Source organism: Centrocercus urophasianus, unplaced genomic scaffold, assembly GCF_019232065.1.
Source record: "Centrocercus urophasianus isolate 14NV4802_14NV808 unplaced genomic scaffold, USGS_Curo_1.0 seq_28, whole genome shotgun sequence".
NCBI classification, from domain to species: domain Eukaryota; kingdom Metazoa; phylum Chordata; class Aves; order Galliformes; family Phasianidae; genus Centrocercus; species Centrocercus urophasianus.
The window spans coordinates 9,975,495-10,002,169 of record NW_024884844.1 but is presented as its reverse complement, the minus strand read 5'-3'; the positions used below and the strand labels follow the sequence as shown (position 1 = coordinate 10,002,169).

The window sequence follows — 26,675 nt, the reverse complement described above, 5'->3', positions numbered from 1 at the left end:
TCAGCCAAAATTAGAATATTTCCCAGTTTGTCTCTCTTCATAAATAAAGATTTTTCCTCACACTGACAAAACAGGTTATTTACTCTGGGAAGACAGCGGAGGTAGTGAGAAGGCAGAGGAAATGATCATGAGGTAATTGTGCCCTGAGGATGAAAAAAGGCACGAGATTGCCCTGTCCTTGTAATATCCCAGGAGGTGAATTTCATGATATGCATATTCATACCAAACCTTTAAATAAATAAATAAATAAAGTTAGTGTATGTTTTCATTAGTAATAGTAAACTGGATATTTGAGGAAAATAGTAAATAGTGTTTAAGGAAACAATGTTGTACAATGTATTTTTTCCCTCAGCACGGTGACTTAACATTCTTATATTAAAAAGCCAACACTTTCTTGAACAAGTTTTCTACATGGATGATGATTCAAGAGCCAAGTATACAACTGTGTTTGTTACGTATTTTTTTGAGTCTTATTTGTAGCTATTTTATCATCATAAAATTTGAAAGTCTACTGGCTCTTTTTGAGGATATCTCAAATTAATAGCATCCCTATGTATGTTCTGACTTGAACACCAGTAAGTTAGGTGTTTTGCTACAGCTAGTATCAAGTTTTAAATTGATCCACATCATAGCTAAGCAATTCGTTTTAATACATTGCCAAGTATTGTGAGATAAGAAAGTCCATAAAACATAAAAAATTTTAGTACTCTTCTTCCTCCACTACATAAAAATCAATAACTCCATTCTAGATCAGGAAATTCTCGTGGTGCCTGTATTGGACTCGAGATGAGCCTTTCAGTTTCCTTTCTTGTATACAGCAAAATGTCTGTCTCGGTGTTATAATGAACTGTCAGTGTCTTGATGGTCTTGGTGAAATGAGTCAGGCTGTCTATTAATAGAGAAGAGCTACTGCTCTCTCTTTCTTGGTTCTTTATCATGTCTGTTTTATGGTCATTTTCATTTCTTCTGTTATTTTCAGTCACGAACTAAAGAAATCACTGCAAGCAAGTGCTAATAAGATCATGATGCTGCAAAGACATAAGCACTGCTTGTTACACTGTTTTCGTGCATAAACACAACTTTTCTTTGAATTAATGCTGAATTAAATGATCAATATTTGAACAATTGGGATGAACTCTTCACAGTGCACAGAGGTCAAAAAAATTGTTGCCACAATAATGATGCCACAGAAGGCGACAAAAGCTGTAGTGACCTATAACAGCTGACGTTGCTTCATTGCACCCAGCTTACAGTGTGGAAAATAGTGACATTTCCATGTTCCAGAAGGTAGCTTTCTTTCAACCTTAATGTTATATTCATAGCTTCACTGATAATATGAACTGTTTTTCACGTTGCTGTCTTGTAAGATATGGTTCAAGCAGAAACAAAAACAAACTGCTGCCCTACACGAAAAGAAGGATAGTTGAGAAAGTAATTAGTGACCAGTCTTGCCAAAAAGTGTAAAAAATGAAATGGTTCATAAGTTAAAAATTAGACAATGACATCATGTTGGGCAGGGGAAGAGGTACTAAACTGGTATGTAAATTAGGCTATTACTGGCAAGACATTCAAAGTATTCCTGATGCTTAGTCAACAATGAGAAGTCTTCGTCTGGAATATGAAATCCAGTGAGCGGCTTAGTGGATTGATTAGTAGAACAAAATCCAGGCAGTTATATCTAAAGGAAAAAGCAAAAAAGCTCTTGGTGAAAATAAACAAAAAAATAAAACAACCACCTCTTTAATTTCCGTTAACAGCCTAAAGAGAATAAGGATAGAAAGAGCAAGCCATCCATTTAGTCTGCACATAAAAACAGTTGTCAAATAGATTTAAAAAAAAAAAAAATGAAGAAAATAATTTTCAGTTCTGTGTGTAAAAAGTTTGAAAGTTAAGAAGCAGTTGAGGTTTGGGTTAGCTTAAGCATTACATACAATTTTCTGATGCTAATAAAAGGAGATCTTCTAAGAATATAATCTTCCATCCATTGTCCTAGGTAAAGCACAACAGACAACGCCAAGCTATGAGCCTTGTACTACATCTTGTTTCCATATTGTTAGCAAGAGGTTTCTGATTACATATTACATGGAGGGGTTGTGACCAAGGTACAGAAGAAGGGAGATGTGCCTGGTAGCAGTGGCCTGCAGGAGCAGGAGCCAGGGGATGGCTGTTGTGGCATCTGGAGATATCAGAAAATGATAGAATCATAGAATGGCTTGGATTGGAAGGAGCCTCAAAGATTATCCAATTCCAACCTTCTGCTCTGGGTAGGGATTCCATCCAGCATCTCAGGCTGCCCGGGGCCCCATCCAACTCAACCATGGGCACCTTCAGGGATTGGGCACCTACACCATTCTGGACTTCAGTGGCAAGGTCTCACCACCCTCTGAGTAAAGAATTTTCTTCTAACATCTAATATTAATCTATTTTTTTCTTTTTTTTTTAGCTTAAACCATTTCCCCTTCTCCTATCACTGTCTTCCTATGCAAAAAAAATTGTCTCCCTCCTGTTTATAAGCTCTCTATAAGCACTGAAATGCCTCAATGAGGTCTCCCTGAAGCCTTCTTTTCTCCGGGATGAACACCCCCAGCTGCCTCCACAGGAGAGGTTCTTCAGGCCTCTGAGCATCTTCGTGTCCTTCTCTGGGCCCGCTCCAACAGCTCCAGGTCTTCCTCATGCTGGGGCCCCAGACCTAGTTGAAGTACTGCGGGTGAGGCTCGCAGCTCATCCGCAGCCTCAGAGCCCACCCATATTGGGCACCTTTTAGCATGTGGGATGGTTCAATTAGCAAAGCAGTTCGCAGGAGCTGCTGTTTTTCTACCCTTTAGGCAGCCGAACACTTGGCTGTGAATGTAGGGAGGTTTATCCCTCATTAAATTCTGCATTTTCTTCCTTAGCTCATTTAAATAACTTTGGATCTTGAAACTTATAGCTGAGCAGTACCTTTGGGAAGGTTGTTAAAATAGGTATCAAAACAGCTAGAGGCACACCATGGTGGTTTTTTTCCAAGACTTTTTAGCCAGACTTTCTTTTATGAATAAAGAAGCAGTTAATGATTTCTGAGGTGAAAATGAAACAAAATATAGCTCTGCTGAATGGAGTTTTAGAAGTTCTTTGTTTGCCAAGTGTATGTCTGTACTGTGAGGTCTGCACTGGATAAAAAGAATTTTTAAGGAAACAAAAGGACAGAATTGGAAAACTTTAGCCAAGGGAAAAAAATAACTGTTTTTCTTGCAAAAGTTCCTGATGTATTTTATATGTTCATAGACCATCTACAGAGAAATACCGTGTGATAAGAAACATTTATTGTATATGTAAAGAAGGATAAAGATTAAAATTATAAGCTATTCCTGATATTTATTACTCTCAAATGTATCTCTCAACATAGTTTTCTTGTAGAACTTTATCAATCGATGCTTCGAGGTTTTAGAATTGAAGTAGTCCATTTTGGGATTCATTGCCTAAGTACAGAAAATTAATTTCAAAATAAAATGAGACTGTATTGTACTCAGCACTTCTGAATATTTGTCACACTTTCATACGATGTGTGCACTCTGCTAAGAGCAAAGCTCTTCAAGTTTACAATGTAGACCTCAGAGTAAGGGTTCTTAACTTGCTTGTAAACACTGATTTACAATTTTTATCCTTTTCACATCATAATAATGATAAAAAATAACAACAAGCCAATCCACCAGCGCTGGCATTTCTAAAAGTTTCCTTCCACAGAACAAGGACTGTTGGTGGCAGAGCAAAAAGGCTTTGTTTCTGATTTGTTATGACATCACTATTGATCTGTATTTTAGACAAGATCAGGAGGGGGAGAGAACATAAGACTTTCATCTTTTCTGCTACTCTATCTTAAACATAATTCAAAGGAAGATGCTTTCACTTTAGTCTAGAGGGATGAATCATAAAACTTTCCTGGATTAGAGTGCTATTTGCTTCTTATCTTTCCTATAAAATTGAAAAAAAAGAAGAAAAAAAAAAAAAAAGGGGAATAAAAAAAACAAAAAAAAACAACTCTGGAAAGAGAAACAGACATGACGTCCAGTTATTTGAAAAGCTGCTGCCAGCTCAATGCAACTCATATCTGTCCACTAACCTTCTAGGCTTTGTGCATTCTGTTTTGAGGCACTGACAAGCAGTTTTTGTGAGGAGGAAGAGAAGAAAACTTTTTTTACAAAATCGATCTTTATCTGAGCAGCCCTGAAATAGTCAGGTCACTTACCCTAGAGTAAAAAAGCATGATTAACCAATTCTACCCATTCAATTATGTTGTGTATGGACTGCTTGAAAAAGAGAATTTTCAATTGAGTATCCTGGTTTCTGGATAAATTCTACTAGAGTACATATCTGTTCTAACATTTAGTCATGGCTGCTAAGCAGTGTCATGAGTATTGGAGCCATGTTTGATTTATTACTTTTGCTCCGGAGTTTCAGTGCTCTTTTTCAGAATTCTTTTATTTCTTAGACATTAATACTGAAATACAACCTTTCTCTGTAGTTCAGTGGTCCTTGTGGCAATTTCCAATGGGTAAGCTTAAAATAATGCAGGAAAGGATATGGTTCTCTATAACAGCCTCAGACAACTAAGCAACCATGCTGGCTCCTTAACTGCAAACAGTGCCTGATATCTGCTTCTTCTTGAAGGCCTTACAGATGGCAGACTGATGTAAGATCTGGCTTAATTCAAAGCACAAAAGCAAAAATGGTATTAAGGAATTTTTTACACCAATGCTGGATGAGAGGTGAATGATGGTATTTTGTGGGAAGGAGCAGCAGATCACTGTTACGTGTAAAAAAACGTAGCAAGATACAGGTACAAACGGACCTTTTATATCAGCCTGGAAACTCTCAGAATGATGGAGACAAAATCTCTTAGGCCTATTTGTCTTCTGATGGTTAGCAGTTCCGAAGAAAGGATGCAGTAGGGGCAAAGATTGAAACACATGATGAACACTGTTGACTGAAAAATGGATCTATTTGGGAAAAGGCAAATAAAATTTCTCATTAAAAACCCCACTGCCCTCTTTTCTGAGGAAAATAAAAGGATGGCTAGGGAGCTTCAGTTGCGTCTTACAATAGTTTGCAAAAGGTTGCCTTACAAAGTTCAAATCTTTAGAAATTTCCAAGTTTTCAGAATCTTGCATGGGTGCAAATAGTGATAGTGAATGCAAGACAAGTACTGACAGTAAATTGGAAAAGTAGTAAATTACAGAAATGAGGTTTTGCAGATGTCATCATGAGATCACAGAATCACAGAATCACAGAATTGTGGGGGTTGGAAGGGACTTCCAGAGATCATTGAGTCCAACCCCCCTGTCAAAGCAGGTTCCCTACATCAGGTACACCAGATTTACTGAGAAAAGATGCTGCAAAGTATAGAATACATTGTAGAATGAAAGACAATAGGAAAGAATAATGAAATCTTGTTTAGAAAGAATGCATGCTGATCCATTATAGAATTGTCTTAGGTGACAAAGTAAGCAAAATATTAGCAAAAAGAGATGTTTAAATAAAAACCCATTGTATCAAAGAACAGAATTTAAAGGTACTGCTGTTGATTTCAGTGAGACCAGTCCAGTGAGCAGTGTGTTCAATAATGTCCCTTTTCTCTTTGATCAGACTTGCTGATGAAGCTTTATTTCTCAAATCGTTTTAGTTATGCTTTTTTTTTTCTGCATTTCTTTATCTGGAATTGCTTAGCAAAATTCTTAAAACTGTGTGAAATAGAATGTTGATCAAAAATATTAATTTGAATATTGATTTATTTTCTGAATGTAAGCAGATTGCTTTGGGCTGAGAGCTCTTGGGGTGAGACTTGGCAGTTCAAATATTTTTTCCACATGCTTGGCAACAGAAGTGTGAGTTTCTATGTTTCAGGGCTTTTCTTTTGTTCTTTTGTTTTCTTTTCTTTGATTCTTTTTTTTTTCTTTTCTTTTTTCTTTTTTCATTAATACAACTTCTGAAATTTTGTCAACTTAATGTTATTATTCATGTGAACATACTTCATTGCAAAATTAAACATCGCTGTTATTCCATTTAAACCTATTGCAAGCTTAAACCACATTTGGAGCATCACAAATCAAAGCTTCTAATGAAGGAGTGCTTCCCTTTAAAAAGAACAAAGAACAAAGTCAACCTGCAGGCAAATGGTTTTGATATAGACATCCCCATGATGGTTCTACATCAACTGGGACTGTGTACCAATGGAAACATACTCCTCTAGATCTAGAAAAAAATGAGAATCAATTTCATTAGTGAAACCACATATAACAAACTTCTCACCATACTGAGATTAATATTTTTTTTAATTAACACAGAGACATCATTTCACACCAGCCTGGGATTTTCTATCCAATAAAGCAATGAAAAATACGCCTAAAGTAAAACCAGCTGCTTTTGCATCCAATAGCACTCATAATGCAAAATTTATTTGCACTCAGTAACAATTGTTTCTCTCTAGGTGTAACAAGAAATTATTAACTTGAACAACTTGTCAAATCATGAACTTTTAGCATCATCTTAAATGAATATTTTGTATGTAATATATATATATTCTTCAGAATTTGGGTTTCCTTCGGTATTCATAGAATGTTCTGAGTATTTTCATCCATTATAGGCAGATTTCCAGTCAAAGTGATTCAAGTGAGTGTGAAGTTGTTTCTTCATGCTTCCTGTTCATTTGTTTTTTTTGTCACCTGAATGTTAACCTAATGGAAACTAGGTATTGTCAGTTCCCTCTTGCTGTTAGGATTTTCCACAGCTTAAGGCTTTCTCTCTTATGTTGCACAGTATTAGACCAGAGATGTAGATGATGTAGCCAGGTTTCACTGATTTTTGTTGTTGTTTGGTTTTGTTGTTGTTGCTTTTTCGCTTTGCTTTGTAGAAGCATTCGCTCAGTTTTTGTCTCTTTTTAAAGGTTCAGATACAAATGTCGTTTACCATTCCACATGTACTCATAAATTCTTCAGGTTTTCATGGCTTCCATTCTATTAGAAATGTCAGTAAACTGGATACAAATAATTTGCATAAATGTATTTCTTTTTATGAATTATGCATGAAAAATGTTGCAATAATGCTGCACAGAATTAAACAGAAGCTGTGGGGCTAGAGTAATTAATGTTCTTTAATGATGTGAACTATTAGAACAGCAAGATAAAATATAATAGTAATTTGAAATACATGATAGTTATGAAAACAAAAACAAAACCTATTTATTATCTCTTAAAACATGCAGGTAAGAACATGTAAAAATTTCATTCAAGCTCGTAAGATAGATAACAATATTTCCTCTGATTTGTTTTCAGAGCCTGCTGATAGACCTCCTCTTCTTCTGATTGCAAACTCTGAAACAATAGAGGTATTACATCTTAATGGAAGCAAAGTGTCTGCCAGAACTCCTGTAAAAGGATCTTCAATTTTGACACTAGATTATAGCTACAGAGAGGACACTATCTGTTGGATTGAATCAAGGGATCTTGCAAGTGAGCTGAAATGTGCAAAGATAACAAAAGCTGGGAAGTTAACAGACGAGTGGATAATAAATGTTGTGCAGTATCTTCACAGTAAGTATTAGTCATTTAGCAAAACAGTCATATTCATCTTTGTGAACAGCTGCAGGAGATCTCAGAAATATTTGAGGCTTGCTGCTGAAGACAGTCTTAAATGTCTGTAATACTTTTATGTATCTCACTCCAATGTATATGTGCATGAAAAGTTTTTTTTAAAAATGTGCATTTTTGTAGTTTAAATGACATTTACATGTTACAAAATCAGGGCAGGGCAACAGAAGAAGTATAAAGTGGTTTCTCATTGGCAAAATGGTGCTGCATAGCACTTCTATATGGTTTTCTACTACTGGATAATACTAATATTGAATGAATGAGAGACACATGCTTTTCAAATTGCTGTCAGGTATCATAAGTATGTTAGTTCATGAAAATAGAGTATTTCCTAACAGGCAGAAAATAAATTGCAACCCTCATAATGCTGAATTAGTTTTTAGCATTATAGCAAAGAGCAGTCATTTTTTCCATTCGTGGACTGCTGTTATCTTTTGAAGGAGATGTTCGCGCACTTATGCATTTTCATGTGAACAGATTGCAAAACAACATGCAGTGAAAAGAAGACCAAATTTCTTCATCTTTCAGATGAGAATGGTCCATGTGCTAGCTTATAAAGCACAGCACTGAGGAGTGTAATGATGCTGTTAACAGTAGGCTTACAAAAACTCAGGACAAGAAGCTCCACTCCTTTGCTTAGGGCCTAAGATTCTGAACATCTCTTTTTAAGTAGAGATAGATGTCAAAGAAGAACTCTGAACTGACCTCAAACTCTTGGACCATATTCAAGTCACAAATTTGATGTGGTATTCCAGAGATTGGGCTTGAGACCATCAAGATAGCTGCTATAAAATATGGTCATTTCTGCATAGTAAGAGAGTTTTGTTTGTTTGCTTGTTTTAACCACTTTTTTTACTTGTCTGTTTAGTATATAGAAAATTTAATAGAAAAGAATGAAAAAGAAAGTTGGTGGCCCTGCCTGCAGCAGGGGGGTTGGACCTTGTTGATCCCTGGTGTTCCTTCCAACCCAAGCCATTCTATTATTCTATGAAAAAATTAGAACATGTTGTTTTGTTTGGTTTTGTTTTGCCTTGCAACTCAATGTGACTATATTTTTTTTTAGAGGATTCTCTTAATTTTGATGCAAAGTATAACTGTACTTGATCCTGTCTGCTTTCTATTTTATTTTTTTTTAATACTGTATTTTTATAGGGTTCTTCATACTCTAGATATCAAAATGCTCTAATGATCATGGAATATTTGATTGTGCCTTTTAAATTCATTCTATTATTGATATTTTATTTTGTTTTCCTTTTACTAAGAACAATCAGATTAACGACAGTCCTTAGCAAAATTTGGTTTGTATTGAACTGTGTCTGTTCTGTCACTTATCTTCATCATCGAGGTGGATCCTAAAGCTGTTTTGTAGTTCTTCCACCAGTTGTCTCTTGCTTTTCTCAGTCTCTGTTCTCTGCGTATGAAGAGTCTTAATGATAAGTGTTTATAAATATCTGAAGGGAGTTGGGAGGCAAATGGATGAGGGCAGTCTCTTTTCAGTAGTGCATAGCAATAGATAAGGAGCAATGGCCTAAAACTTGAACATAGGAAGCTCCATAAAATGTGGAAGAACTTCTTTATGGTAAGGGTGATGGAATACTGGAACAGGCTGCCCAGAGAGGTTGTGGAGTCTGCTTCTCTGGAGATATTTAAGACCTGTCTGGACACCTACCTGTCTGACCTATCATAGGGTACTGTTTTAGCAGTCAGGTTGGACTTGATGATCTCTTGAGGTCCTTTCCAACTCCTGAAATCCTGTGATTCCATAATTGCCAACCTCTGAGTTGTTTGGATCTGCAACAGCACGTCTGTTCCTGAGAATAACACCGTGTCATGAAATATATATGGAAATGAACACAGTGCCTGAAATTAATAAGCTAGTCATTTTTTGTAGCATTAGCACACATCAACCTGTGGACTCTTTCTTCTGAAACTTCAGTGTATTTGGTCTTGTTTAAATGAAGAATTGAAACTCCTATAGAAATGCATTACTTCCAAGAGTTCAATCAGAAGTTGTCTGTTACAGATTTTTTCTCCCTCTGTTGTGTAGAAATTGTCCCTCTGGTTAATCTCTTCCCTTCCAGACGTATATCTGGAGTTATTTTTGCAAGGAGTCTGGTGTTGCTATAGCTGTTATATATGTCTGCAGACATGTATAGGTCATTTTCTGGCTACTGCAAAACTGATTTTTAATCTTAAATTCTTCTTTTTCTCCCCTTCACCCTCTGTTACCCATCATACAACTTTTTCTATTTCTCTTCATTGTTTAGCACCTGGATCTGATGAGGCAAACAAATTCATTTTTTCTTCCTGGTGAAGAATTTCACCTTGTGCATTTTCAAGTGTAAGAGAAAGTATAAGCTGCTCTGGCAGCTCAAGACAAATAAATGGTTGTGCCCATGGAGTTATTCATAGAAAAATGGAAATTCTGGTTTTCATAGGAAAAAACCTTTTTTTATCATCCATCTGCAAAAACAATATTCCAAAATGTATTTAAAACAAAAGAAAGTGGGGAAAAAAAGAGAAAAAAATATTCTAGTAGTGTTAGTGAAATTCTGAATTTCTTTATGCTTGTCTTTTTTTTTTTTTTTTTTTTTTTCCTTTTTTTTTTTTTTTCTTTTCTTTTTGTGTATAGAAGAAATCATGTTATCTGCATATGACACAAAAATTGGTGGAAAGGTCAGTTGTACAAAGTGATTGGGACTGCTTGAAGTGGGCTTTCTCAAAGTGCTTTTTTAGTGAAGGCAAGTAAGTCTTGTAGTTAGGAACAAAGAATACAGATCCTATTTTAAGATGAAAGACTACTTTTAGGAAAGCAAGGACTGTGAAAATGACTTCACTTTCAAGGCAGAGCATATCGTGCAAGCTCTAGTTAGTGAATATAAAGCTTTGGATTCACAAAATAAAAGAAATTATGGTTCTTTAGTATTTAGCATTCTCCTTCAAAAGGCAGTCCAAGATGATTTCATTTTGACACATAGGAGTCCCAGTTGAGTTCCTTTGAAAAGCAGTGCTAACTTGGTCTGCATCATCTGTACCTTGTTCTTCACAGCTTTAAATGTGGCAGAGAGAGGCTCTCCTGCAGCCCGGTTTCATTTGCTACAGCACAGGCAGTGTTGGCATTCCTTGTACCAAGTTCTAGAGCATAGGAAATATCATCAAGTTATGGAGCGCTAGTTTCAGTCTTGTAAGAATTACTATAGCACTGACAAGGCTTTTTTCTTTTTTTTTTCTGTCTTTCCATGGGCATGGTAATATCAGCACACACATTCTTGTCTTTGCCAGGACCAGGTGTTGGTTATTTTTTTTTTTTTTAAACTTGTCTTACTGAAACCAGAAATTGTTGGAAGTTAAGCTGAAAATTTTCCTTTCAGGCAGATTTATGTAAGTAGCATTGGAGCCAAATATGATTTCAGGGAAGACTCTCAGGTAATGCAAGCTTATGCACACACCACCCATATAACGGGCATGCTCCCTGACACTTTATACTATCTCATAACTCCCTTCCAGTTAGTATAGCAGGGCTGCCAGGAACAATCATTTATGTAAAGTGCTACCTTGAGAACCAAAGCAGCAGAATGTCTTTTTAATGGAATGAAAGTGGAAAGTCTCTCACAGTTTTCTGTCTTTCCAACGCTGCAATGTGTGATCCCATACCAATGCTTATGTGTATTAGGATGGGGAAGCAACAAGAACAGAATTTTCTGGATGACAGAATCTCCTATGTCTTCATTTAAATAAGCATTTTTTACCTTCACTGTAACAAGTGTCAAGTACCTTGTTCTCTCTCCAAACAAGCACCAGACAGCACAACCTGGGTTTTAGCCACTATTATGCAGAAAACTCACTTCTAGGATGCTGCTTCAGAGCATGATATTTCGTTTGGCTGGTGTTTGATTCAGTCCAGTCCAGTTTGGTGTTTGATTTGGGCTTTCTTGGCATATGATATAAGCCCCACCCAGCAGATTCTTCTTGGCCCCATGAGTCCAAGCCAGAGCTGATTTCATGGCTCTCCCACTTTTTAGATGCAGCTACTGTAAAAACCATCGGACATACTATCTAACAGCATTTGGTGAATTTAACCTTCTGTTCCATATTTTTGGTCCCCCTAATCGTGCATTCACAGGCAAACAAATGCTTCCTCTTTCTTCTGAGTTTAGTGGGGAAAAAAAGCAAACACCAAACAGCTCCTTCCAAACAGAAGCATCTGAATAAGGATTAAAAGCATGAGGACAAGGAAGGCTTTTGATACTCTGTGTTATATTTTTCTATTCGTCTCTTTGGGTTTTGACATCATGCAGACACAAACATAGTCCCAAAGCTTCCCCTCCCAAGATCCAAAACATTTCCTAGTGGTAATTAACAACTACTATGAGTGCCATTCAGAATACCTCCGGTCATTCAGGTTGGCATTTATGACTCTCAATCTTATCAAAGGAAATGCTGAGTAGTGTTCAGAGCATCTGATACAAACCAGAACCAGAAAGAGTGTCCTAAAGAAATAACACAGCATACTTAGGAACCACCAGCAGATCTTACACTGGTGTTAGTGCAGTTCTGGGAAGAGTGGATAAATGCTACTTCTGAGATAACAATTTCTTTAGTTTGTCCAAAGACTTTTTTTGTTATATTTGGCAATATCTCACTGTAGACAAAGCCATTATTAAATACACAAAACTGAAATATTTTTCTTATCAGGGTCCTCTTTATTCAGATTGAATTTCCCATCTCCTTTTACTGCCCTGTGAGATGCTACCATTCTTTAAAGCTGACCTTCCTCTTTACTACTGTGGAAACATTATTTTTATTATTGGACTTTATTACCTTATTATTCATGTCCTTTTACAGGTGACTTGCAAGGATTACCTGGTATGTGTTCTAGCTGTGCTGTGAAATTGTTGATCCTTAATGGGGAACCAGGTTTGTGTCCCATCTAAGGCTATTATATACAATTCATCACTGACATATGTGTAAGATTAGATTTTTCATCAGACTTCACTCATGACTTCCTGAATGCCATTTGTTTTCATGTTTACTTTAATTTCTTTGTTCTTTTAGGCTTTCCCCTGCAAGTGCAAATCTTTAGTAGGAGCTAAAAACCTTTTACTCTGAGATCATATATGGGAAATTCTGTCTGTACTTCAGGGGCTCTGAGGAAATGAGTCAGAGCATAATTAGGGTCATCTTGATGGACAGTAACATAGTCTAGAAGTCTCTGCTGCTGATACTTTTTTGGCTGAATTCATCCTTCATTTTAGTAGACTGGGACTCAGAAAACTTTTGATCCAGTTTGTGATACAGCTTTGTTAGTGCTGTATGGTCTTTACTTAATGCAGGCAACAGTGCTATCCGATAACTGTCCTCCATATACTGTTATTTTTCATCCTGTAATATAAGACTCCCTTAGAGACTCAAGCTTTTGGAACTTCCTTTTATCACTCTGCTGCTCTCTTTAAATCCTAGCTAATCTTTTCTGATTATTGGCTACACATAGCCTTTTTGATGATAATCATGTTTACTAGAAGAATAAGGGTAGTTCATATCTTTTGCTGAATGCATTCATTCAGCCTTTCTCAGACAGGCTCAGAGATTGCCTGAAGACTCTGGGATTTGTGTTCCAACATGAACCATCAGCTGGATGTCTTCCACTGATCACAGCAGGTATTCCAAATCCGTGTCTTTAGCTATTAATAGTATTCATATATTGAAGTGTCTGTCTCAGTGCTTGATGGTTTGCACAAAAGTTAGGTGAAAATCTTTGATATCAGAGATCCTAAGAGGGTCATGCATATATTACAAATTTCTAAATGCTAGCTGTGAAGCATCAGTCTGCTTTTGGTGCTTTTTGGATACAGTCCATTCAGTTTGACTTGAGGATTTATGCTATTGGATTGAATAGTGTGCCTGTAACATTGTATTATGCATTTTTGAGGCAATATCTTCCTCAAAGCAGATGTGCTGAATTTGTAGGATTTCCCTCCAATATTAGGTTACCTGCACTTAACCTCTTTTGAAATAAGAGCTATTTATTAACTGCTTGTTAATTGCCAAAAATAGATTTTTTTTGGTCATTCAGTCAGATATAATACTACCATTTCTTCAACCTTTGTTACTTAGCCAACTTCTACAATTGATCTTCTATTGATATCATTCAAAGCCTTGCCTCTGTTCTTATCTAAGCTTGCATGATGTCTTTTTATCTTTTGTGTGCTTTTCAGTAGTAATGCTCTGGGCAGCTAATTCTTATCTCAATGGTATTTCTCAGTACAAATTTTTGATTGCAATATATTTTTCTCTAAACTCCTGGACTCTGCCTCAGATAGTGTACCAAATATTGTCTCCGCAAAGCCTACATCTCTTAATCTACTTGTTCTCAGTTCTACATTGTCAGATTCCCTTTTTCTCAATCACCAACCTGCTAGCTGACCATTTCTGGATTTCCATCTTAGTACCATTACTGTCCTAACAGTCTGACACAACTGCATTTTGTTTCTCTTCCTTACATACCAACCCAGCCTTGACAGCAAAGTCAGACAGCAAGCTGGAAATTTCCCATTGAAGTATTTCATTTATAAAAAGGGACAGTCAAAATATCAGTAACCATGTATGTTTATCAAACATACTGCTGATGAACTCTGTTAAATAGAGTGATTATAATACTTGTAAAACAGTAACATTCTGTACTTTATTAACACTTTTCAGAAATATGAAATTAAGTAATGCGTGTCTAATGTGATTAAACACACACATATGCCTTCAACATCTGTGCGCACCCTGCTGGCTTCGTTTTGGCTTTTTACATGGCAGTCAATGGTAGCATTCTTTGTAATACCATTTTCACAACAAATGAATTTGTTCTGCTTCTGCAAATTCACCGTGGACTTCAGTAATGGGCAAATATTCAGGGAGATGCAGACATTTACATAGCACAGCCTTCTCAGTGATCAGGAAAAATGTTCCCTTCTGCCTTTCTTCTAAGGAAGGAGGAGACATGCAGGAGACATATTTGTAATCTTAAAATTTCAGCAGAGTTGGCTATGAAATCAAGGCTTTAAGTGTATGCTCTCAGAAGCTATCTTCAATGGCAGTAAAGATTTAATTAACAACGTGGTATTAAATACCATCCACTAATTATACATGCATGAAATTTGTTTGTCTTCTACTGGCACTCTATTTTATTTATAAATTTCATGTATTTAATGAGGTGGCTTTTCTTGCTAAGTGGAAATATTTCTTTGTAATTCCACGTCACACAGGATGCTAATCAAGTTACTTCAATTAGACTAATTGACAGTAAATTTGTTACATACTTCCAGATAATAGCTTATTAATTAATTAATGCAAATAGTTCATTCAGACTTCATTCTCCTCCTAAATAAATAAATAAATAAATAAATAAATTAAACCAAACAACAAAACAACTGAAATCAGCTAAAAAATTAAGAGTTCAAGAATCTTTTATTTTTAACTAATACGCTTTGGATTATGTCATTTAAGTTGATCTTTCACTCACCTTAAGACTCATATCTGAGACACAGATCACAGAAGTCAAGTTGTGACAACATTACAATAAAATTTAAAAATGACTTCTTTTAACCTTTTTTGTCTTTTTAGTAAAGAATAGGGCATAATCATATTGATTTGCAACTCAAACTTTGATCTAATGTCTTGAACTACTACAGGGCAAAGGTAAATAATGACCAAGCTTTTCATAAGTGAATGACAAATGAATCCAAGTAGAAGTTAAATGAGAAGCTATACTTCTCCAGTGTATTAGTCTGCTTTCAAAGCTCACCTGGACATTTTTGTGTTTATTGTAATTTAGGACGAAGAGGCACAAAGTACTTTACATAATACTTTATCAAGGGATCTTAAAGAAAAGGGAATTTCATGTTTGCAAATTTGAGAAAATTGTGATTGTTATTTGCACTGTAGTGGAAGTGGCAAATTAAACACACCCTCTGATTTGGTGGTGTAATATTTGTTGGGGTTCTTTTTCCCCCAGTTTTTAACTTTGAGTGACAGAACAAAAGCCTCACTCAAAAAGTATTATCTCCAGTTCATGGAAATGTTTTTGTCTTCTCAGTCCACAGAATTTAGGTTGTGGATTTTTACTTAGAACAAAGCCTATTTGATTCAAATATTTCTTTTGACTTCAGCTCCACAGTAGAACCTGAAGTGAAAAAAGCCTATGAATCATGTCAGTATTATTAAATATATAAAATGGAAGAACAAAACTTATGCTTCTCAGTATTTGACAGTTACCTTGAATAAAATAACATTTTGGTTTTGCTTTACAACTTTTGCTTGTGGCTTTAGTGAAGTACTTATTCTAAAACTGAAAAGTTGCATGCCAGAGATCTTTTAAGCATAAGAAATCACTTTTTCTAAAACCAACTCTAAGCTATATAAATGTCTTAGTTCTTGAAAAAAATGTCCTCTAATCATTGTAACAAATTCAGGGAGAAGAGAGGACGCAATATGCAGAAGGGTTGGTTTGTTTGCACAAAACTGAAGCCCTACATTTTATCAACATGTCACAAACCAGCTGCTGTTTGATATGTTGAGTTAGGCATTCACCGTAACACTTCTTGAATTGATGATAAAGTTCCAATAGTCTTTGCATATGTAATTGCACAGAATATGTCACACCATGTAAGCAAATTAATGAGCTGATGGTGGAGTTGTTGGGATACCTTTTGAAATTGGCAGTTCCAGAGACTCAATTTTTTGCCATTTTTTTGGACTTGCTTGCATTATGTACATTGATAATTCGCTTAACTACACGAATCCATTAATTTTATTACAAGGATGTGGATTTGTTTGTGTTTTTTTGTTTGTTTGTTTTTTGTTTTTTGGGGTTTTTTTGTACTTATCTGTGTAAGGAGGAAAATATGAGGTTTTTGTAAAGATAAGCACTACTTCTCTTCCTGTTTGAAATATCCTGAAAATAATACATATCTTCATTTTAAAACTCTTTCAAGGATTTAATGGTTAGCCACTAAGTCTGTTCAACTGGTTTCAAAATTCAGATTTTGTTTCATAACTATTGCATTAACTCCAGAAACGATCCTTTGGGGAAAAGAAGACCCAAGTAAGATGAAGAAGTGGGAAAACATAACATTTTATAAGACTCTATGAATGCATTGTCATCTGTGTTATATATCTTTAAAAATAATTGGCCAATATTTGGATTTCTTTTCCTTCTACAAACCCTTAATTGGACAGACAGTTATTCCTTCATAGAGTAGACGGAGCAAAAAATGATTTGAAAAAAGCTATCCTGAAAATAATTACAGTGTGCATCTATGCAAACTGTCAAACATCTGGAGAGCTGTGCAGCAGACAGAGCTGCTCGTGCACTTCTGCTCCATTCCTAAGCACAGACTGCATCAACACATGGTATCTTGCTGCAGTTTTAGAAGAGGCAAAAGATATAAGTGCAAGGAATAGAAGAGTGTACCTTGTAGAGGAAACCTTGAGAGGGATGCAATGCATGTCTCTCTTCTTTATTTCTCTGAAAGTATTGAGACAAATTCTTTTTATTGTTTACAGGAAAGGAATGGTATAGATTAGATGTCAGGGGGAAGTTCTTCAAAGAGAGAATGGTGAGGTGTTGGAATAGGCTGCCTAGGCAGGTTGTGGATACTCCATACCTGGAAATGTTCAAGACCAGGTTGGATGGGGCTCTGGGCAGCCTGGTCTAGTATTAGATCTGGAGGTTGATGGCCCTGTATGTGGCAGGGGGGTTGGAAATTGATGACTCTTTGGGTCCCTTCCAATCCAATCCTGTCTATGATTTTATGATTTCATGAAGGAGGAGAGATTTAGAAAGAAGGGCAATATGCTGGTAGTCATGAGTCTGTTATTTTTCTTGAGACTTTCTGAGTGATATTTATGAAATAATCTCATATTTTCCCCTCTGTCTGTAACATGAGAATGACAGTGTTTCTATATGGTGTAGAGATGCTGTGAGGCTTAAAAAGAAGAATGCGCAAGGTAAAAGTAGTTAGCACAACGCACACAAAGCTTCTGTAGTTGAGAAGAGATAGGATTATGGCCCCATATATTTCTGAATGGCTTATAAAATTTTCTGGAAGGGTCTGGGAGTCTTCTGAAAGCACAGTTGTGCAAATCTAAGAGCACTTGGTGTGAGCCATGTTACTGGAAACAGCAGATGTCTGAGTAGGTTGGGATACATTTGTATGGGAAATTATTTTGGTATTTGCTTTTAAGATAATGGTGAGGTAGTCCAATACCTGGATTCCCACCACTATCATAATGATGATGATAGAAATAAAGGAACAAGAAGCAACATCCTGATGTCCTGTTGAAAATGTATGAAAATAGAAAAAAAATAATAATGTGTAAGTCTGAAACTGTTTTATTTTTATTTTTTGCATTGCATGAAATAGGTTAGCAAAAAGGGGTTTTTTTGTTTGTTTGTTTGTTTTTTTTACTGGAAGTCAGTCTGTTTTTTACGTCTGGACAATTAGGTGATGTTGGTCAAGTCAAATATAACAGTTTTCTTCTCAAAGACAATTATTTTGATATTGAAATAAATGGATGGAAAAAAAAAAAAAAAGAAATGGACTAATAGGACGAAAGGGAAGATAATGGTTGCGTGAAGACATGAAGGGCTTTATTTGCTTGTTTTCTTCAAGCTGTAACACCAACTATGTTACATCACTGAGTGCATTGCAGTGGTTTTGAGTGTTTTGCAGAAGTACAAGCATGCTGAAGGTGCCAGGCAGTGACAGTGTTCCCTCTGCACTGTGGTAAGAGTTACCCATGGATATGATGGTCCTTTTTGAATAACTTCATTTCTAGAGGCAGTGAAAAAGATGAAGTAAGCAGGTTAATAAGAAACAGTTTCTTTTTCTTTCCTTTCCAACTCTGAAAAAAGAAGTCATCTCATTTAGGAAAGTACAAGATATAACTTTGTTCCAGAGATATTGTGTGGCACTGTGGGGTCTCATAATGTATTTGCTAAGTGTTCAAGTCATATTTTTAAAAATCTAAAGATATTTAAAGTTTTTTACACTATTCTTTTAAGTCACAATTCTCAAGCTGGTTTTAAATTGTTCTCAGTATGCAGATTTTAATTTTACTATAAGCACATTTTTAAAAGATTTATTTTAGAAAAAAATTCTGCTTGAAAACATAATTTATTCTCCTCTTCTCCTAGTGTGTTTGAGGTGAAGATAAAGACTTCTGTGTCCAATAAGAATATTTCTTGTATATGTCAGAATGAAATAATCGATGGTCAGTGTTACCTTATGATCAAAATAAAATCGAATGCAATAATGCCCTTTGGTGAAAGGGAACAGATTGATTTATAGAAGTGGGTCATATCATGAACTGTTTAGTCATATTGACTAGACTATACATTGCTAAATGCAACAATATTGGGCTGAATATGAAATTGTTGTTTTCCTACAAAATTTGTTATCCTACAAAATTGTGATCTACATTTTACCTGCATGACATTACAGCATACTCCTGGTCCTCTGAACCAGTGTCATCTGATAAATGTCACCTTCTACAAGAAGTGCAATTTGGGTTTCCTTCCTTTCCCAACCTTTTCTTTAAGAGCTGACTCAGTTCATTTACTTCTATATTATCCTCTGAAAAGTGCTCCTTATAGCATCATTGTCCACTTCTGGGATTAAACTGCTCACATTCTTTCTGGAAGTCATTTTCCTTGAATACTTAGTATTGCAAAAGTAACTATATATATGTTTGACATGTCTTTAAAATTGAAATACTCAAGCACCTAGCATCTTTATGGGAAGATGATAAAGTGACCTTATTTTTGTCAAAGGATGGTTTATGAAGTTCTTAATGAATGTGGCAGTCACGAAAGATGGAAGGTTGTACACTTCTGTCTTTGATAGAGGTGGTTAAAAGAGAAGAGTATCAGGCCTAATGTAGCCACAACAGTTTGCTTAATCCACGTGTTTGATGGCATGCCTACTGCAGCTGAATTATGCTTTAATTTTAACAGTGAATGACTTAATAGCTTTGAAGTAAATAACTGGGTTTGATTTACAGTCTCAGTAGATTTATAAGAAGCTTTTCAATGTGCAGTTAAAAAAAATAAAAAAAAACTGTTATAGCTATGTACCTCTATAAATCTGTCTTTATTGTTCAGCATGTATGCAGTCTATTGGGACCCCATTACAAGTTTACAATCATTTGGCAATCTGTTTGAAACTCAGTAATGCAGAAATTAGAAAAGTTACGTTTTTGACTATTCTTACTTGCTTCTAACATGAGATTGGCAGAAGAATATTCCCTCCTTATAAAAATCTAAATCCCTAGGATTAAAAAACAGGGCCATTCATATTGACATTCTTTCATTGTTTCACAGTTCTGCTTTGCACATTTGCCCCTACTGGCATCACAGCCAAATTTCTGACTCAAGACCCAAAAAGAGAAAAATTTCACTTATTTTACTCACTCTAGAAACATGATGCATTGTGACAGAGAATCATAACGTGAGTGAAAGAAGAAATATGCTAAAAACTTTAGGAGCAGATTTTGCTACTCTACTGTAAAAACCCTGGCAAAGGTTCATAACCCAAGCATGTCTGGGATCCACCATAAGCGCATTTCCTCCAAATGCTCTGTAAACAGCGATTTGTTAGAAAATAAAGGGCTGATTTTTGCTGTTATTCTGTAGATTGCAGGGTTCCCAATGGAAGAAACAGACTTATCATTCAATGTGCATTTCTCCCTCCATGTGCCATCTCAACCCATGTACTAACACGGGTTAGTCTTAATTACTGCTTGGCCCAACTTCCACCTGCAGGACTAGGCCTCCCAGCAGCATCAGAAACTAAGCCACCACCAAAAAAAAAAACCACCCTGAAAGAATCTAGCTTCTGCATAAGTAAAAGCAGTAAGCAACAGGACTATTGCAAGACAAGTTGGAGGTAGAAGAGGGCTACCAGGTGGGCTTTTTTATTTGTGTTTTTACTTAACAGCAAATATATGTGCTGTGCCACAGTAGCCAGTAGATCTGGCTTGCTTGAGTGTATCTTGTCATCAGTGCAGAGAGGATATCTTACAGGTGAGAACAGAGATCTCTTTTTTGGGGACATTGTACCACAGTCTTTATAGAGTCCTTTGCAATGAATCTGCTCCAAAATGGTGTGAAGGTACTAGAGGTACCTTCTCCTCTTGAGAAGTGGACTGCATCCAGAAGAATGATAAAAAATACAATATGAAACATTTTAATTTTGATTATAAACCTAAGCATGTTCTCTTCCATATCTAGTAGGAATGCTTGAGTCTCCAAGTGACTGGAGAGATGGCATCTCTGAGAGACTAGATCAATTCATGTGCCATCAGGATGCTTTTATTAAGTATTCATAATATTTAGAATAGGATCATAGTTTTTTAAAGTCTTCAGTTTGGGGAAACTGCTATTGTCTAAATATTCACATTTATAGGTTTTAAAGCATTATATTCTAATATCCTCTAGGGTTAGAAGAATACGAACTAAGTTTTTGACAGTAACCCAATTTATTGAAATTTTATGTTATCCAGCAAACAAGAGAAAAATCTTTCTTCTCTTCTAAATATCTTGTAGTCTGGATGCTTTAAAGTGCTTATTTAAATTTAATATGTTTTAGATTTTGAATTACACTCCTTACAAGCACAATCTGATTTTTTTAAAGGAATTAGATATTTGAGGATGAGCCATTTGGAGAAGTTAGATGGGTATCTGTCATTACATTTTTCATTTTTAAACATATGCAGTAATCACTCAGGACTCGTCTGTTTAAAGTTTAGACACCAACGTTGTCTGACTTATTGAATGATGACATTTTTAATAAAAAACATACTTTGTAAATGGCATTGCAGACACAATTATGGCCAGTTGCTACCAGTAGGAGAGGCAAAGATAAATCTATCTATGCCAGTTCTAACTTTACCTAACCTTGTCACTACAAGGCTGTCTGGGCTGCTAATTAAGAATATAACTCACAGAAAAGAGGTAGAGCAGAAGCAGATTTCACAGCCTGTCATTTAAGCATGTTTTAACTACTGTTTACCTGGTCACATTATTAGTGGCTGTTTAAGTAAAAGAAAGACTTGCCACTGTTGGTCTCATTACACAAAACTTGACAAAAAAGCCTGTCTTCGAGCTGCTTTCTGTTGCTCTTTAGAACAAAATTTTTTAGTTGTGTTGTAAATATGTAATTTTATCTTTTCTTTTTCTTTTCTCTAAACAGGGAGTAAATTATATGGAATATGCCTGGCACTTTTATCGTTTGCTTACCTTATACAATTCACAGAGCCTTACTGTAAAATAACTCAGATTTCAGTTAAAAAAAAAAAAAAAAAGTAAAAATAAAATAAAAATAAAATGCAAAGGTTTTTTTTAGTTGTGGAGAAGTTAAATGCATGTATTTGGAGAAAAAAATAAAATACACTTTGAAGATTCAGGAAACATAAGGAACAGACAAAATCTCTCAAATATGTTGTCCTAATTTTTAATTACTTTCATGTTACTTCATTTCTCATGGAGTCTGATTCCAGATTAATATACACATTTTTTCCTGTTTTTCCTATCTTGACTTTAGCAGAAAGCAGGGGATGGTGCCGTAGTTGAAATACAGGGAAGCTAACACTGAAGTCCTGCTATTTGATGAAAACTAGCCCCAGAGGCAAACAGTTCATGACACAACAGGCTATACAGAAAGCAGGTGTGAAAATGCCTGTGAGACATGAAGAGCCTTTGATGGATAGGGGACTGAAGGTGACTCCTCTGACAATGAGGCATTTGAGCAGCACCAACCTGGTTCTCCTGCACTGCCCGGCTGTCAGGGGCCATGCTGACATCTTCCATGTTGTAGGATGCTCACCTGAGGAATATTTAAGCTCCTGAAGGTTTGATTGGAGCAATCCTTTCTCACTTCTCAGAAGCATTTATTCCCCTAGCATATGGCCAACCATCCAAAAAACTTGCACAGCTTTCAAAATTCCCGTTTGTTGAGTCAGTTCTAGTAGACTAAATTAAACTAGTGGCTCCTAACAGGCTTGACTATCTGTGACAGCACTGAGCTGCTCCTTACAGTGAGGAAAGCTGCCTGTAACATAAACACTTGATGCTTTGATGCAGTAGGAGCATAATTTACTACCCTCCCCTACCCTCCCCTCACCTGAGGTTTCCAGACTGTGTCTGTGGGGGTCATTGCTACCACAACTTCAAACCACTTCCCCATCACATCAATTGTCAATGAATTGTTGCTCATTGAGTCTTAAATGGATTTCCAAGATCTTTAGGGAGTTCCCATTACGCTCATGTTCAGAACAAGAAAAAATTTAGACATGTAACACAGTGGAAGCATTTGCACTTGAAATAGAGAGGTCATCTGTCTTTTTAATTATTAACCAGAAATTTATGTGCGACACACTGGGAATTTTTAGTTTTAATTGTATTTTCTCCATAATAATTCCTCTGTTGGCTTGGAGGTTTCTACACAGACTCCAGCTATTTCCAGATCCCCATGTCATTTGCTTAGATCATTTCTTGCATTAAAAGTAAGAAAGTTTTACTGAAATGCACATAGTGAGAAAACATTCTAATTTTTCAATTTCAGGTTTTTCTTGCAGGTTTGTGGGTAACAAAGTCTGCTAGCTTATTTATGTTAATGAACAGTGCTTGTGTTGAATCCTTGATTACAGCAGTAGGACAAACAGAAGAATATGGAACTGTTATTCTCTTTTTGTTTACTGAAATTGTGTTGCACAAATCCTCGTTTGAAATTAAAATGTGAGATTTCCATGATATATATTAGAAATTCAAAATGAAAGTAGACAATCATTCAACACAGTTCTGATTTTCATAAACTGCATTTTGGTCCTAAGACACATATTTCTAGTTCTTTTTGAAAATATAGCCATCCTCATAGGAAATCGCTATTTCTTTCAAATTATGGTAATAGTAGCGTGTTTCAAAAAAGAAAAAGTTTTACTAGTGCCCACTCTCAACACAACGTCGTTAACTAGACTAAGATTTAGATGACATGACATCTTAATGTTTCTTTCTGAAGTCCTGAAGAGGAAATTCTGGTTTTTAGAAAGCACTAAAGGAAACTTGTCCACATTTGGCAGAAATACTCCATGGAAGCTGCGACTAAAATAGGGAAAAAGCCTAAAAGTTATATACAAGGTTACTCAAACTAAATATATGTGTTTTCAGGAGGAAGCATTTCTTTTTAGAGATTTCCAAAACTGTGTGAATAAAAGAAAAAATGAATAATTACTTTAAAAATTTGAGCAGACTAGCTATCTGCACATACTGGGTTTTAATATATGAATCCAGAAACAAGCATGAAATAAATTCAATGACATCTTGAGCACATAACTATATATTTTAAAAGTCTCCAGTGCAACCAAAACCTTATCTCTATGGTATATAGTGTATTCGACTTGTGTGGGAGCCATTCAAAGCAGTTTAATGCATAGCTGCTACTGAAACCATAGATATTAAAAGTTTGATTCATAAAAGCTGCCAGATGAGTGAATTTCTCATGTGGGATATGATTTCACAGCGGAGTATATTTGGACAATTCTTTTTAAACTTCTCTTGTGAGCAATTGGATGTGTCCTAAGTACAGAAGAGCTGATGGTATAAAAAAGACGAAACCTAAAACACAACAGTGGAATTTAAAATACACAATATAGTTGTGTTAGATTGACCGTTAAATGAAAATTCGACCGTGCTTTGAATGTCTAAGTTAATTAGTACATTTCACTGAGCAACAGAATATTTATTGTTGGGAGATATGTTCTTTGCATAGAGAGAGGCCTCCTCCATTTCATGCTGTAGGCTTCTGGAGAAAAATACAAATTACTATGCTTCTTTTTCTGGAAGCTGTGACCTAGCATAGCATACTTTGTAATGAGCAGCTTTAGAAGGAATGCATTTGGAATGAGCTTGCATCTTGCAAATAGCCTGTGCTGCTGGTACTATGCTCTTCTCAAATATAACCTGCTGGGGAAGGGAAAGCAGAAAAATAGGAGTTAAGAGCAACAAATGGTTTTTGAAGTCTCTGACATAGAGGTTATTCTGTTAAATTGCTTCTGGATGCCTCACTTTTCCTGGACTGTTGAGCAACCTCTGTTCCAACTATTGGATGCAAATCATTGTCCCTAGTATGACCTCCAATTAATTTCCTTGTGTACCACAAACGCCTGCTTAATGTCATTTATTTTTAATGACATGTTAATGAATATCTGAAAAAAATGAAGCCTGAATTTTAAAGATGTAAAAATATTCACATTATCTGTTATGTTAACAGATATAACAAGCTGCATGTATCATGCCTTTCAAGTATGTATGAAACTTGGGTAAAACTAGATAAAAAAAGAAATGAGTATCCTTTTCCAGCAGGTTCTTTCTCTGCTTCCCAAAGCATAGCAGTCTTCCAGAACTCACATTGCAGGAATTTAATTACTAATTTCATGTGTATAAACATTTCATTTTTTGTAACTGACATTTTCCAAATCCAAGTTCTGAAATTGGAAAGTGGAAACTGCGTAAACTTCCAGAGGGACTACATGTTTTCTGACATCTTTTAAATGTTTTCACAAGGAAAAAGAAAAATGTTTTCCTTCCTATTGTATGAAATATTTTTTAGTGTTTCTGTATATCTCATGGCACACCTGACATTGGCCTGCTCTGGAGGTTGGATCCTGGACTAAATGGACCATTCCTTTATTGTGGCTCAGCATGTCTTCATAATAGGAGCTATCAGAAGGGGAGAGGCATAATATTCACTTTGAATTAAAAGAAAAATGAATAGCAGAAGGGGAGAAATCTGAAATAGAAGAGACAGCAATGAACTGTGTAATGGGATGGCTGAGATGCAATACAGCTGGTGCCTTCCTGATATTTTATTGAGCAAATCTTATGTTGTCTGCACTTTGAAGGACACTGCATGGGTCTCCATGTGTAGTTTAGGTATTTAGGAAATACATAACTCATAAAACCTTGGTTATTGCCAAAAACTTAATGACTGGAATTTCTTTTTCAGTCAGGTTCACTTTATATTCTCTAATAGAGGATGCATGTGATAGCAGCGATGGTTTCTTGTTCGAGTAGAGGAATAAACTAAAAAAACACATGAAGAATAATAGAAATGCAAAAAACTGAAAGTATGGAAAAAAAAAACACATGAAGATTGTTCAGAACAAGAAAAAATAAATGTTGACAGTGAATTCATTGCACATACATCTGCTATTGCATAGGGCGGATTAGTTATGAATAACTACACAAAAGATTTTGAGATTCATAAGTAGTTACAGTCAGTTTTTACTTGCCTTTACATGTATCTAATAACCTTTTTATAGTCCATTTCCAGTCCTTCTATCACAGCTGCACCAACACTCAGTGATGTTGCTTTTGAATATATCATTAAAAGTGCCAGAGACAAAAATTAAAATATTTAGTAGAACTACACACAGATGTGCACCTTTCTTATCCTTGAAGTTGCAATGAGACTTTTGTACTTGAAAACTCTCTCCCACAAGCACTCACCCATAGGGAGCTGAATTCTTTACTGCGTGCCATATATATTCTCATTGTAAAAACAGTTTGAGCTCTTTAGTAGAGCATTTGTTTGGTGAAGCAGTTATTGGCTCAGTTACGTGTATTACATTTGCAGTTCTGAGCTTTTTTTTCCTCCTTTCTCTTTTTTTTAATTTTTTTATTTTTATTTATTTATTTATTTATTTATTCATTTATTTTTGGCAGATGTGCAGCAAATAGCAATTGACTGGATCACTGGAAATTTTTACTTTCTGGATCATGTCAGTGATAGGATCTTCGTTTGCAACCAGAATGGAACGGTGTGCATTACACTCATTGAGCTGGACCTCAGTAACCCTAAGGCCATAGCTGTTGATCCAACATCAGGGTAAGATTATTTATTTGCATTGGGAAATGTTGATTTTATATGAAGTATGTTTGTCTGTGACTGCACACAACGTATCTCCTTCTTTCTTTCTTTCTTTTTTTTTTTTTTTTTTTTTTTTTTT

At 35.7% G+C, this 26,675-nt stretch overlaps 1 protein-coding gene across 1 annotated transcript in view; it reads left to right on the top strand.

The window, feature by feature from the left end:
* Window positions 1–26,675, top strand: part of LRP1B (LDL receptor related protein 1B) — a 440,883-nt gene that overhangs the window by 169,758 nt on the left and 244,450 nt on the right. Inside the window, exons 6-7 of the mRNA XM_042827024.1 lie at window positions 7,308–7,565; window positions 26,392–26,554. Coding sequence (XP_042682958.1) covers window positions 7,308–7,565; window positions 26,392–26,554 — 421 coding nt within the window. The remainder of the gene's footprint in view (window positions 1–7,307; window positions 7,566–26,391; window positions 26,555–26,675) is intronic.